This window comes from Hylobates moloch, unplaced genomic scaffold (assembly GCF_009828535.3).
Source record: "Hylobates moloch isolate HMO894 unplaced genomic scaffold, HMol_V3 SCAFFOLD_1, whole genome shotgun sequence".
Taxonomy (NCBI): Eukaryota; Metazoa; Chordata; class Mammalia; order Primates; family Hylobatidae; genus Hylobates; species Hylobates moloch.
In genome coordinates, this window is record NW_026652276.1 from 210,365,853 (window position 1) to 210,378,753 (window position 12,901).

Sequence of the window (12,901 nt, forward strand, 5' to 3'; positions counted from 1 at the left end):
CAGCGCCACCCCAGTGGGAGCGCCGCCCGCGCCCGCCGCTCTGGCAGCCCAAACCCAGATGCTACAGCGCCGAACTGGGGTTCCGGGCGCTGGAGGCCGTGGTCGGCCTCGTGCTAGGTGAAGGCCCATCCCGCCCGCGCGGGCCGGGAACCCGGCTCCGCTCACCCTCCGATCGCTGCCGCGTTGCCTGGCAACGGTAACCACGGCGAGGCCCTGCCCCACGCCCGGCGATTGTGCGCGCGGCCCCGCCCCCGAGGCGCACGCCGGCCCAGCGCCCACAGCTGCCGCGGCCTAGGTGCCGCGTGGGGCAAGCAGGTGCCTCGCGTCCAGGCGGCTCCGCGGCTGTCTGCCTCCTGAGCCGGCCGCGCTCCTCCGAGCGAGGCGCGGCGGAGAGGCGTAGTGAGGCTGGGCCCGCGGCGGTTCCCTGAGGAGGGCCGAGAAGGGGCCGGGGGTGCTAGGGGAACGGGCGCTGGGGGCAGCGGCCCCGGTGGATGCTAAGGGCTTCGGGATCGGGAGTCCACCACGCCTGCCTGCTCGGCTGAGAATCGCCATGGTAATCCCCGTCTCCCTAAAGTACCGGGGGCCCGGGCGCGCGCCGTAGAGCCCCAGGCTGTCCTGGAGAGGCGCGGGCGCCGAGGTCACCGCCTCTCCCTGGGGTCGACCTCAACGCGTGGCGAAAAGATGGAGGGACAAGGGGTGCCCGGAGGTCCGCGCCTGCTGGGGGCGCAGCAGCCGCGGAGTCGGGCGAGCCCTCTTTCCGGGTTTTAGGTCGTGGTCTTGTTGAGCAGCCCTCACACCCAGACGGTTGATGTGGGAAATAAAGGGAGGGCGGTACCGTGGTGTGGCATCTCAGGGCGCCAGGCCATGCCCACAGTGACGGGTGCGAGCTCTTAGCTGCCGTCGCCACACTGGGTGCCCGCGCGGGATTCTCCGCTGCTCTGCAGACTCAGGAAGCAGAGAGTGAACCCTGGTACCACCACCTTGCTGTCAACAGCATTCCTGTTCTCAGCCCTCATCCAGTCACTTGCGACCTCCTTCCCACCCTCGCTGCTCTTTCCAGAAGGGCTGTGACCTTCCAGCCCCTGCCCCAAGTCCTCAGGGAGGCATCATTGTCTGCTAAACTAAGTACTGCACGCTTGAGCTGGGCGCACAGAGCCCTTGCTGAAGAGGCCTCAACCTTGAGCTTTCTCTGCCATATCTTCTCTGCTAAACAACAACAAACAAAACAAACAAAAACCCCGCATCCCACACTAAACCCGAATTCTTCTGGAAGCCCCTTGCGCCTTCCCTGTCTTGATCCGTTTTCTTTGAGACTTGGATCAGAAGGACCGTGTCTCCATTGCTCCTTCAGTGCCCGCAGCCCTTTGCACCTCACCTCTGGTGCTTTGCCTGTTTTTCCTTGGAAAGCCTTATTCCCCATTAGACTCTAGTGTAGAAATCATTAAGTTTCTGTGTTCTTTCCAGTTTGTTTCCTGTAAAAGGATTAAGTAAAAATTTCTTGGTTTGAGAGTCATTCCACGGTTGCTATTGCCTTTTTTTTTTTTTTTTTTGACAGGGTCTTACTTTGTCACACAGGCTGGAGTACAGTGGTGTGATCACAGCTCACTGCAGCCTCGATCTCTGAGGCTCAAGTGATCCTCCCGCCTCAGCCTCCCAAGTAGCTGGGACCATAGGCAGGCACCACCATGCCTGGCTAACTTCTGTATTTTTAGTAGTGACAGGGTTTCGCCACGTTGCCCAGGCTGGTCTCAAACGCCTGGGCTCAAGGGATCCGTCTGCCTTGGCCTCTCAAAATGCTGGGATTACAGGCGTGAGCCACTGTGCCCAGCCAACTGCCATTTCTTTCAGGGCCCAGGGAACTGAGGCAGAATGCTGTACATAGCCACTGAAGCAAATGCCAGTTAATTCATGCTCTTTGAATGAAGATCAAACACATTAGTGCACAGAGCCTGCAAGCCAGAGCGGAACCTTGCCTAACTTTCCTGCCTCAGCTGCTCTCACTGGCCCCCTTGGTTGCCTGTGGGCTGGCCATGTTGGCCTTTTTTGGGTTTCCGTCTCTTTGTGCACCTTCTCTCCGGCCTCAGAGACTTTGCATAGGCTGTTGGTCTTGGAATTCCCTACGCTCAGCCCACAGGCCACTCTTAGGGAACCCTTGCTTTGATGGCCCAGAGTAGGTCAGCCCTTGCCCATCTTGTGCTATTATAATTCCATGTGTTACAGGCATTATAGGGCCTTTCTTTATTAATTTCTTTGTTTTTATTTTTTTAGAGATAGGGTTTTGCTTTGTTGCCCAGGCTGGAGTGCGATGGCATCATACGTAGCTCACTTTGGCCTTGAGTTCCTGGGCTCAAGGGGTCCTCCCACCTCAGCCTCCTGAGTACTGGGGACTACAGGTGTGTGCCACCGATCCCAGCTAATTTTTTAAATTTTTGTAGAGACAGGATTTCGCCATCTTTCCCAGGCTGGTCTCAAACTGGGTGCGAGTGATCTGCCCGCCTCAGCCTCCCAGAGTGCCGGGATTACAGGTGTGAACCACCACGCCTGGCCGATAGGGCCCTTTCTTCACAGCATGAGTCGTGAGTAAATGCGTTTGTGATTAGGTGACTAGTGTCTTTCTCAGACCTCACTGGACTGTAAGCATCATGAGATCTCCTTTGCTCCCCATCTAATACAGGGCCTGGTACACAGTAGATTTTTGTTAAATACTTGTTGAATGAATGAAGGAGGCATCTTAAAATTCAGAAAAGCAGAAATCCACATTTGCTTTCTAAATTCTGTTCTTGCATTGCATCTCAGTTGTGATGTATTCATTCACTCAGCACATATTTATGCATCCTTGCAGTGTGGCAGATATTGGTGTAGGCTGGGGAATTCAGTGGTAAATTTATAGACAGAATCTCTGGTGAGGGAAACAAACAATAAACATAAGCAACAATTACTATTAACTAGTGAAAAGTGCTGCGGGGAAGGAGATGGACAGTGACTCTACTGGGGTTGCTGGGAGACTGTTAAAGACAGACCACTGTACCTCCCCCTGTCCCTAGCCTGGGACAGTCTCAGTTTATGTTTGTTTATATTTGTTGAAGTATCTGGATTTGGGCAATAAATTATATGGTCACTCCAGTTACAAACAGAGTATAGACATGGTGTCAGGGAGGTTTTTCTTTTTCTCTCTCTCTCTTTTTTTTTTTTTTTTTGAGACAGAGTTTCGCTGTTGTCGCCCAGGCTGGAGTGCAATGGCGCGATCTCGGTTCACTGCAACCTCCACCTCCCAGGTTCAAGCAATTCTCCTGCCTCAGCCTCCTGAGTATCTGGGATTACAGGCACCCGCTACCATGCCTGTGGCTAGTTTTTTTTTTTTTTTTTTGTATTTTTAGTAGAGATGGGGTTTTACCATGTTATCCAGGCTGGTCTTGAACTCCTGACCTCAGGTGATCCACCCGCCTCGGCCTCCCAAAGTGCTGAGCCACTGTGAGCCACCATGCCCAGCCTGTCAAGGAGGTTTTTCTAAAGAGGTGATATTTGAGCAGAGGCTAGCGTAAAGAGAAGCAACGAATTCTGCCCCTTCAATTAGAAGGTCTGTAGGAAGACCAAGCGTTGCGCAGGGAGAAGCTTGGAGTGTTGGGAACTAGAAGAAAGTTCAACAGCCAAGAGCCAAGAGCCACAAAGTTGTATTGAACCAACCCAAGGAATGGATGGGCCCAGAAACAAAACCTTTATTACTCCCATGTAATAATTTCTTAACAGATTTATTGAGGTGGAATGTTTAAAATGCATGCTTTGGGCATGGTAGCTCATGCCTGTAAACCCAGCGTTTTGGGAGGCTGAGGCGAGAGGATAGCTTGAGCTCAGGAGTTCGAGTTGGGCAACATAATGAGACCTTTATCTCTACAAAAAGTAGAAAAAATTAGTTGGACATCGTGCTGCAAATCTGTAGTCCCAGTTACTCAGGAGGCTGAGGTGGGAGGATTGCTTGAGCCTGGGAGATTGAGACTACAGTGAGCCATGATCGCGCCACTGTACTCCAGCCTGGGCAATAGAGTGAGACCTGTTTCAAAAAATAAATAAATAAAAATAAAATGCACATTTTGATAAGTTTGGCAAATGTGTGCATTCATTAAGCCATCACCACAATCAAGATTGTAAACACAGCCATCACCCGTTTTTTTTTTGTGATTCACCTTTCTCTCTTGCCCCTCTCTGTACCCCTATGCCCTCCCAACCCTCCCAGGCAATGGCTGGTCTGCCCTCTCTCTAGATTAGTTTATCATTTCTAAGATTTTATATATATGCAGTCATACATTATGTTTTTTTTTTAATTTTACTGACTTTTTTTACTTGATTATTTGGAAATTCATCCATGTTGTATCGTTTATCAGTTAATTATTCCTTTTTAGTGCTGAGTAGTGTTCCATTGTATGGTTATACCATGGTCTGTCCATTTGCCTGCTGATGGGCTTTTAGGTTTTCTTTCTTTCTTTCTTTTATCTTTCTTTTTTTTTTTTTTTTGACAGGGTCTCATTTTGTCACCCAGGCTGGAATGCAGTGACATGATCATGGTTCACCACAGCCTTGACTTCCCTGGGCTCAGATGATCCTCCCACCTTAACTGGGACTACAGATGCATACCACCACCACACCTGACTAATATTTTTGTTGTTGTTTGTTTGTTTGAAATGGAGTCTCGCTCTGTCGCCCAGGCTGGAGAGCAGTGGCGCGATCTCAGCTCACTGCAAGCTCCGCCTCCCGGGTTCACGCCATTCTCTGCCTCAGCCTCCCGAGTAGCTGGGACTACAGGCGCCCGCCACCACGCCCAGCTAATTTTTTGTATTTTTAGTAGAGACTGGGTTTCACCGTGTTAGCCAGGATGGTCTCAATCTCCTGACCTCGTGATCTGCCCACCTCGGCCTCCCGAAGTGCTGGGATTACAGGCGTGAGCCACTGCGCCCGGCCAATTTTTTTTTTTTAATATAGATACGGGGTCCCATTTTGTTGCCAGGGCTGATCTTGAACTCCTGGGCTCAAGCGATCTTCCTACCTTGGCCTCCCAAAGTGCTGAGATGACAGGCATGAGCCACTGCACCCGGCCTGTTGCCAGTTTTTAGCTATTACAAATAAAGCTACTATGAACATTCATGTAAAAGTCTTTGAATGAACATATGCTTTCATTTCCACCTTAGGAGTGGAATGGACTGGGTCACATGGTAGACATGCGTTTAACTTTTTAAAGAGACTGCAAACTGTTTTTCAAAGTGGTTCTGTCATTTTAGATTTCCATCAGCAGTGTATGAGAGTTTCAGTTTCTTTACATCTTCACCAATACTTGGTAGGATCAGTCTTTTTGACTTGAGCCATTCCAAAATGTATGTGGTGGTATCTCCTGGTTTTCATTGCATTTCACTAATGACTTAATGTTGAGTATCTTTTCATGTGCTTATTTGCCATCTGTATATCTTTTTTGGGGAAGGGTCTATTCAACCTTTGAACATGTTTTATTGAGTGGTTTTCTTACTATTCCGTTTGGAGAGTTCTTTGTTCTCCATATAGGCCTTTATGAGACACATGATTTGCAGATACTTCCCCCAGTCTGAGGCTTGTCTTTTCATTCTCTTAGTAGTATCTTTTGAAGAGCAGAAGTTTTAAATGTTGATGGTGAGTTTATCAAGTTGTTTTCATGAGTTGTGCTTTTAATGTCATATCCAAGAAATATTTGCCTAATAATCCAAGGTAACAAAAGTCTTCTCTATTTTCTTGTAGAAGTATTATAGTTCTTGGTTTTATATTTAGTTCTATTATCTATTTTGAGTTAATTTTTATATATGGTGAGACTACGGGTTGAGGTTCATTTTTTTGTAAATGGATATTCATTATTCCAGCACCATATGTTGAACAAGATTATCTTTGCTTCACCAATACCTTTGTTGAAAATTAGTTGATCAAATACGTGTGGATCTATTTCTGGACTCTATTCTGTCCCATTGTTCTAGTTGCCTATCTTGACACCACTATCACACCATCTTGTTACGGTAGCTTTATAATAATTCTTGAAATAAGGTAGTATTAGTCCACCAATTTTGTTCTTTTCTTTTTCTTTCTTTTTTGAGATAGGATCTTGCTCTGTTACCCAGGCTGGAGTGCAGTGGTGCAACCTCAGCTCACTGCAACCTCTGCCTTCCGGGTTCAAGCGATTCTCCTGCCTCGGCCTCCCGAGTAGCTGGAATTACAGGTGCCTGCCACCACACTCGCTAATTTTTGTATTTTTTGGTAGAGACCGGGTTTCACTGTAGTGGCCGGGCTGGTCTCAAACTCCTGACCTCAGGTGATCCACCTGCCTCAGTCTCCCAGAGTGTGAGGATTACAGGCGTGAGCCATTGCACACAGCCAGTTCTTTTTTCCTAAGTCCTTTGCTTTTCCATGTGAATTTTGGAATCTTCTACAAAAAGATGAGAACTTTGAAAACAATGTCAAACCTTTATCTCACATCCTTTGTGTTTCCATATGAATTTTAGAATCAGTTTGCCAATTTTTTACAATAAGATGAGAACTTCAAATAAAAATGTCAAACTTTTATGTGAATTTTAGGTCTCAAACCATTTTAAAGATTAAAACACATACATTAAGTCAAGTGTGGTTGGCATGCAAAAAAGTACAAGGTCATAAAGAAATCAAGACCCAGGCCAGGCGCGGTGACTCACGCCTGTAATCCCAGCACTTTGGGAGGCCAAGGCGGGCAGATCACGAGGTCAGGAGTTGAAGACCAGCCTGGCCAACATGGCGAAACCCCGTCTCTACTAAAAATACAAAAATTAGCCAGGCGTGGTGGCAGGTGCCTGTAATGCCAGCTATTCGGGAGGCTGAGGCAGGATAATCGCTTGAACCCGGGAGGCAGAGGTTGCAGTGAGCCAAGATCATGCCACTGCACTCCAGCCTGGGCAACAAGAGCAAGACTCTGTCTCAAAAAATAAAAAAGAAAGAAAGAAAATCAAGACCCAAAGTCTTTAAGAGTTTCTGGTAAAATGTACATCCCGTACCTCATGGGGTTGTTTTACCAGGAAAATGCAGTTACATAGGATTTTCATGTGAATTCTCTCAGAGAAGCCAAGCCACTGCATTGCAAGATACGTCTCATCTTCATTCCCGGGTTTTGTATCTAGGAATGTACCCTATTTCACCTAGCAAAAATGTATTTTAGCAGTTTTTTTTTTTTTAGACGGAGTCTCACTCTGTCCCCAGGCTGGCAGTGGTGCAATGTCGACTCACTGCAACCTCTGCCTTCCGGGTTCAAGAGATTTTCCTGCCTCAGCCTCCTAAGTAGCTGGAATTACAGGTGTGCGCCACCACGCCTGGTTAATTTTTGTATTTTTAGTAGAGATGGGGTTTCACCATGTTAGCCAGGCTGATCTCGAACTCCTGACCTCGTGATCTGCCCGCCTCAGCCTCCCAAAGTGCTGGGATTACAGGCATGAGCCACCACGCCAGCCTATTTTAGTAGTTTTAACACATGAACTATGTTCCTCTTTGTTTAGCTTGGGACATTTTTTGACTGCAATGCTGTGAATAGGACACCTATTTTGTATAAATGGTTACCCCTTGCAGGTGTCCTTGAACATTTATACCTTACTCTCCTCTCCCTTGCCTACAAGAGACACTTTTTAATAATATACTTCCATCTGTTATTTTCTGTATGTGTGGGTCAGAGGACATAGAGAAGTTCAACTCAGTTTTGTGCAGCTCTAGCAAATATAAATGTAAAACCAAAAACTATAACCCTTCTAGAAGAAAATATAGAAGATGTTTGTTACTTGGGTTAGGCAAAGATTTCTTGGGTATGACAAAAGCACAATCCATGAAAAACAGGTTGACAAGCTCAAAGTGTAATAGTTTATTTCAAGATTAGGATGGTATCCATTCATTTTCCCAGAGAACACTGACCTTATGGGTTAGTCATGGAAAGAGAATAGTCACCGAGCCTGGTGGACACTGGTTTCTGCATGCTGGATAGCCTAACTGAGCCCCTACATTTCCATTTTGAAGGCAGGAATAATACACAGAAATACAGCTCTGAGTGTTGGTGGTGTTAAAGATGATGGCACAGGCCGGGCACAGTGGCTCAAGCTTGTAATCCCAGCACTTTGGGAGGCCAAGATGGGAGGCTCGTTTGAGCCCAGGAGTTCAAGACCAGCCTAGGCAACATAGCGAGACTGTCTCTACCAAAAATAAAAAAATTAGCCAGAAATGATGGCTCATGCCTGTGGTCCCAGCTACTTGGGCGGCTGAGGTGGGAGGATCACTTGAGCCTGGAAGGTCAGGGTTACAGTAAGCTGAGTTTGTGCTGCTGCACTCCAGCCTGGGTGACACAGCAAGACCCTGTCTCCAAAAAAAAGGAAGGTGATGACAGTCATCATTTATTATTTGTCTCACGTCACACATGGTGCTAAGTGTCTTTTTTTGGGGGGGTGGAGGGGAGGCAGAGTCTTGCTCTATCCCCCAGGCTGGAATGCAGTGGTGTGATCTCAGCTCACTGCAACCTCCGGCTCCTGGGTTCAGGCGATTCTCCTACCTCAGCCTCCTGAGCAGCTGGGTTTACAGACGCTTGCCACCATGCCCAGCTAGTTTTTGTATTTTTAGTGGAGATGGGGTTTCACCTTATTGGCCAGGCTGGTCTCAAACTTCCTGACCTCAGGTAATCCACCTGCCTCGGCCTCCCAAAGTGCTGGGATTACAGGCGTGAGCCACTGCGCCTGGCCTGTGCTAATATCTTATATTTGTGTCTCACTTAAACCTCATGACTGCTTAATGAGGTAGAGACTACTTGTAAAACAAGTGCCAACATATGTATTTGCATCCTGATTATCAAACTTGTTTTAAATTTAATGTGTATTAGGAAAATTTCCAAACATAAATGAAAATAAAATCATAAACTAAATCCTCATATATCCATTTCTCAGATTCAGAAATGATTAGGATTTTGCCACATTTGCTTTATCTGTTTTTTCTGGGTAGGGGGCAGTGGGGGAGCTCAGTGTTTTAAAGCAAACCTCAGGCCTTCTTTCATTTCATCCCTACAGATTTCAGTGTGCACTTCAGAAACGTGTGGACATCTTCTTCTGTGATTTGCCACCATTGTCAGACCTAATAGAATTACTAATAATTCCTTGACATGATCAGATTTCCCTGATTAACTCAAAGACATCTTTTTGCAGCTTGTTCAAATAAGAATGCAAACAAGGGCCACAGCTTGCATTAGGTTGGGTCTCTTTTAATCAGGGTGCTTAATAAACATTTGTCAAATTAGATTGCATGTGACTTTCAGAAATTATTATAATTCTGGGTCGGAATTAAGCTGCTCTCAAAAGGCAGTTCTAGTTGCATTAATCGTTTTCTTTTGCCAAAGGGGATTTGTCGTTTAGAGAAGATACGACAATGCAAAATGTTTGTTGTGGCTGCTGTTTTGACTTATTTCCTTTTAGGAATTTTTTTTCCTTGTTCAATACAGAAATACTGAAAATGATATCAAGTTTATAAAAACTAACTCGGCCTGGCATGATAGCTCACACCTGTAATCCCAGCACTTTGGGAGGCCAAGGTGGGCAGATTACTTGAGGTCAGGAGTTTGAGACAAGCCTACCCAACATGGTGAAACCCTGTCTCTACTAAATGTATAAAAATTAGCCAGGTGTGGTGGGGCACACCTTGTAATCCCAGCTACTTGGGAGGCCGAGGCAGGAGGATCACTTGAGCATGGGAGGTGGAGGTTGTAGTGAGCCAAGAGCATGTCACTGCACTCCAGCCTGGGTGATGGGAGTGAAACCCTGTCTCAAAAAAAGAGAAAAAACAAAAAAGTAACTTCCCTCCTCCCATATTTATATTTGTCTTTAAAAGCCAGCTAAAGGGAAAAAAGGAAAAGGCCAGGGCAAGTCTCGTGGGAAGAAACAGAAGAAACCAGAAGTGGACATTCTCAGCCCCGCGGCCATGCTGAACCTCTACTACATCGCCCACAACGTCGCTGACTGCCTGCATCTGCGAGGATTCCATTGGCCGGGTGCTCCCAAAGGAAAGAAAGGGAGAAGCAAGTGACAGCATTTCACAACACATCTCTGTTACAGACAACAGGACTTGGGGAAGAGAAGTCAGGATAACACAACTATTGCCAGCAACATAGACTTTACTCCAGACGACTTGAGATGCAAATTAAGTGTGCTTTTCTGTGATGGTTGATGATCGGGAAATGCACCTTACTTCCTCTGTTATGCAGGATATGGTTAGCCACTTTGGTTTCTTAGGAGTTATAGGGTGGGAAAAGCCTGAGTAATTCCTACACAGTGTGCTGAAATTAATAGAACTTTCAGAAATTATTATAATTCTGGGTCAGAATTAAACTTTGCTCTCAAAAGGCAGTTCTAGTTGCATTAATTGTTTTCTTTTGCCAAAGAGGGTTTGTCATTTAGAGAAGACACGGCAAGAAGCACTGGGTTTCCTTAGGAACATTCCTCTCTTGGGCACCATTTCCTTTTTTTTTTTAATGGAAAATAATAAATACTTTGTTGCTATAATTTTCTTCTCAGCAGTCTGACTCTGTTTGATTTGAATTAGCCACAGGCTCCACGGATGCTAAGATGGTCACGAATGCTCTGACCCTGCCAGTCTTGCAAGCAGATGGTGAGAAGTGGCTGACAGTGTGAAATGGCTGGACGCAGGGCAAAGGAGGCAAATCCGCCCATCCCTTTCTTTTTTTTTTTTTTTTAAGATGGAGTCTCACTCTGTTGCCCAGGCTGGAGTGCAGTGGCAAAATCTCAGTTCACTGCAACGTCTGCCTCCCGGGTTCAAGAGATTCTCCTGCCTCAGCCTCCCAAGTAGCTGGGATTACAGGCACACACCACCAGGCCCGGCTAATTTTTTTATTTTTAGTAGAGACGGGGTTTCACCGTGTTGGCCAGGCTGGTCTTAAACTCCTGACCTCAGGTGATCTGCCTGCCTCAGTCTCCCAAAGTGCTGGGATTACAGGCATGAGCCACTGCACCTGCCTGGGCCTCCCAAAGTGCTTTATTATAGGTGAAAGCCATCGCACCTGGCCATCCCTCTTTTTTCCCTATTATCACCTGACTCTTCTCCCTCCTTCCCTCCACACTCTATTTCTTCCCAACTTCTGCCTACTTTCTTAAAACTTGGCTGGCCCCGAGTTATAGAATTGGTGCCAGGCACTTGCCCTGGGCATTCGGCTGATATTCTAGGATCTCCCTAGCCCTGTAAGGAGACGCCTAAGAGGTGAAACTGTAGTTCTTTCTCCTCGGCCCAGAGGCCTAAATTCTCCAGATGTAAAAGCCAGCGTTTTGTAAACGCGGACACCGTCTTTGACTCCCTGAGCACTCCATCCTTGCCTCCTGCTCTGTCTTCCTGGCTCTTCCTGCCCCTCCCCAGCCCCTGCACTGTTGTCTCCATTCATGGTTCTGAGCCCAAAGCTGACACACTCTAGGCAGCACCTCCGGGGATGTTCTAGTTTGTTGAAATTATAATTATGCTGTAGGTGGCCTTGCGAGGATCGCAAGGATTCAGGAGGTTTGCTAAGGGAGGCTGCAACTCAGGACTGAGGCTTTCATACGCATCAGAGAAAAAAAGGAAGCTCCATGAATCTCTGTGCTAGAGAAGCGGGGTGCCCATGACCCACATAAGCCTGTTGGGAACAATATTGTTTACCTGCACCATCTGTGCAGTTTCCATAGAAGCCCTTGGCCAGTTGCCAGAGGAGCCCTCACTTGGGTGAATCTGAAGGGAGGTGTCCTCTGCTGTCTGTTTTCTGGCTTTGGAGACAGGGAGCACCTTCCCGCCCTGTTAGGGACTGCTGAACTCACTAACTCCAGTTCAGCAGTTCTCACACTTGAGTGTGCCTCTCGGTCACCTAGAACACTTGGCCAAGTGCAGATTGCTGGGCCCTACCCCCGCAGGAAGGATGGGGCTCAGGGATTTGTGTTTCTGGTACGCTGGCAGGTTATGCTGCTGCTGCCCAGCCACACAGGTAGACAGCTGCCGCTCCAGTTAATGCTGCCTACCCAGAAGCTAAAAGGCTTAGTGGAATCCGAACCTGTGGGATGTGTAATGTCCTTTCCTGACTCACCTGGGTTCAGGAGCTCGTATTTGAGTAGTTGGTTATTGGAAGGTTGGGGAGAAGGCACCTGCAAAGCTTCCTTTTGATCCCTGACTGCCCACACCTGCAAGGCTTCCATTGGCCGGATGCTCCCAAGGGAGAGAAAGGGAGAAGCAAGTGACAGCATTTCACAACACATCTCTGTTACAGAGAACAGGGCTTGAGGAAGAGAAGTCAGGATAACACAACTATTGCCAGCAGCATAGACTTTACTCCAGATGACTTGAAATGCTGCTCATCTGTAGCACAGATACAGGCATTTACAGGCTAACAAGGTCTGAAAGTGGTCATGCTGTTTTCTTTTGAGATGATGAAATGATGAGCCAGGACTGTGAGCGCTGGGATGGGGGAAGCACTGGTCTGACTGGCCAGGGTACCGTGACTCAAGGCTCACCCCAGTTTAGCAGACTGCCTGAGGCTGTCTCAGTATTGTGCTCATTGGAGCCCTGGGGTTCTGAGAGAAGCCATAAGAAATTTTGGGTTCAAATAGCCATGTTCTAGTGTTACCACATATACATAAAGTCATAAATATTACACACACGCTATATAAAGGTTATGATGCATTTTACTTTTTGAGAAATTATTGTTTTTTATTTTGGTGAAACATTAAAAATTTTTTCAACAAAAGCTATTTCAATACATTAATTCAGCATCTACTATGCTTGGCACAAAGACAGCAAGACAGGATCCCTACTGATATGATTTGGCTGTGTCCCCAGCCAAATCTCATAATGAATTATAGCTCCCATAATTCCCACG

At 47.1% G+C, this 12,901-nt stretch overlaps 1 protein-coding gene across 1 annotated transcript; it reads left to right on the forward strand.

Moving 5' to 3' along the window:
• Nucleotides 1–257: 257 nt before the first annotated feature.
• Nucleotides 258–10,397, forward strand: SMKR1 (small lysine rich protein 1). Its single transcript, XM_032761715.2, has 2 exons — nucleotides 258–553; nucleotides 9,883–10,397. The coding sequence occupies exons 1-2, from the start codon at nucleotides 551–553 to the stop codon at nucleotides 10,075–10,077; spliced, it is 198 nt and encodes a 65-aa protein (XP_032617606.1). The 5' UTR covers nucleotides 258–550; the 3' UTR covers nucleotides 10,078–10,397.
• Nucleotides 10,398–12,901: the final 2,504 nt, after the last annotated feature.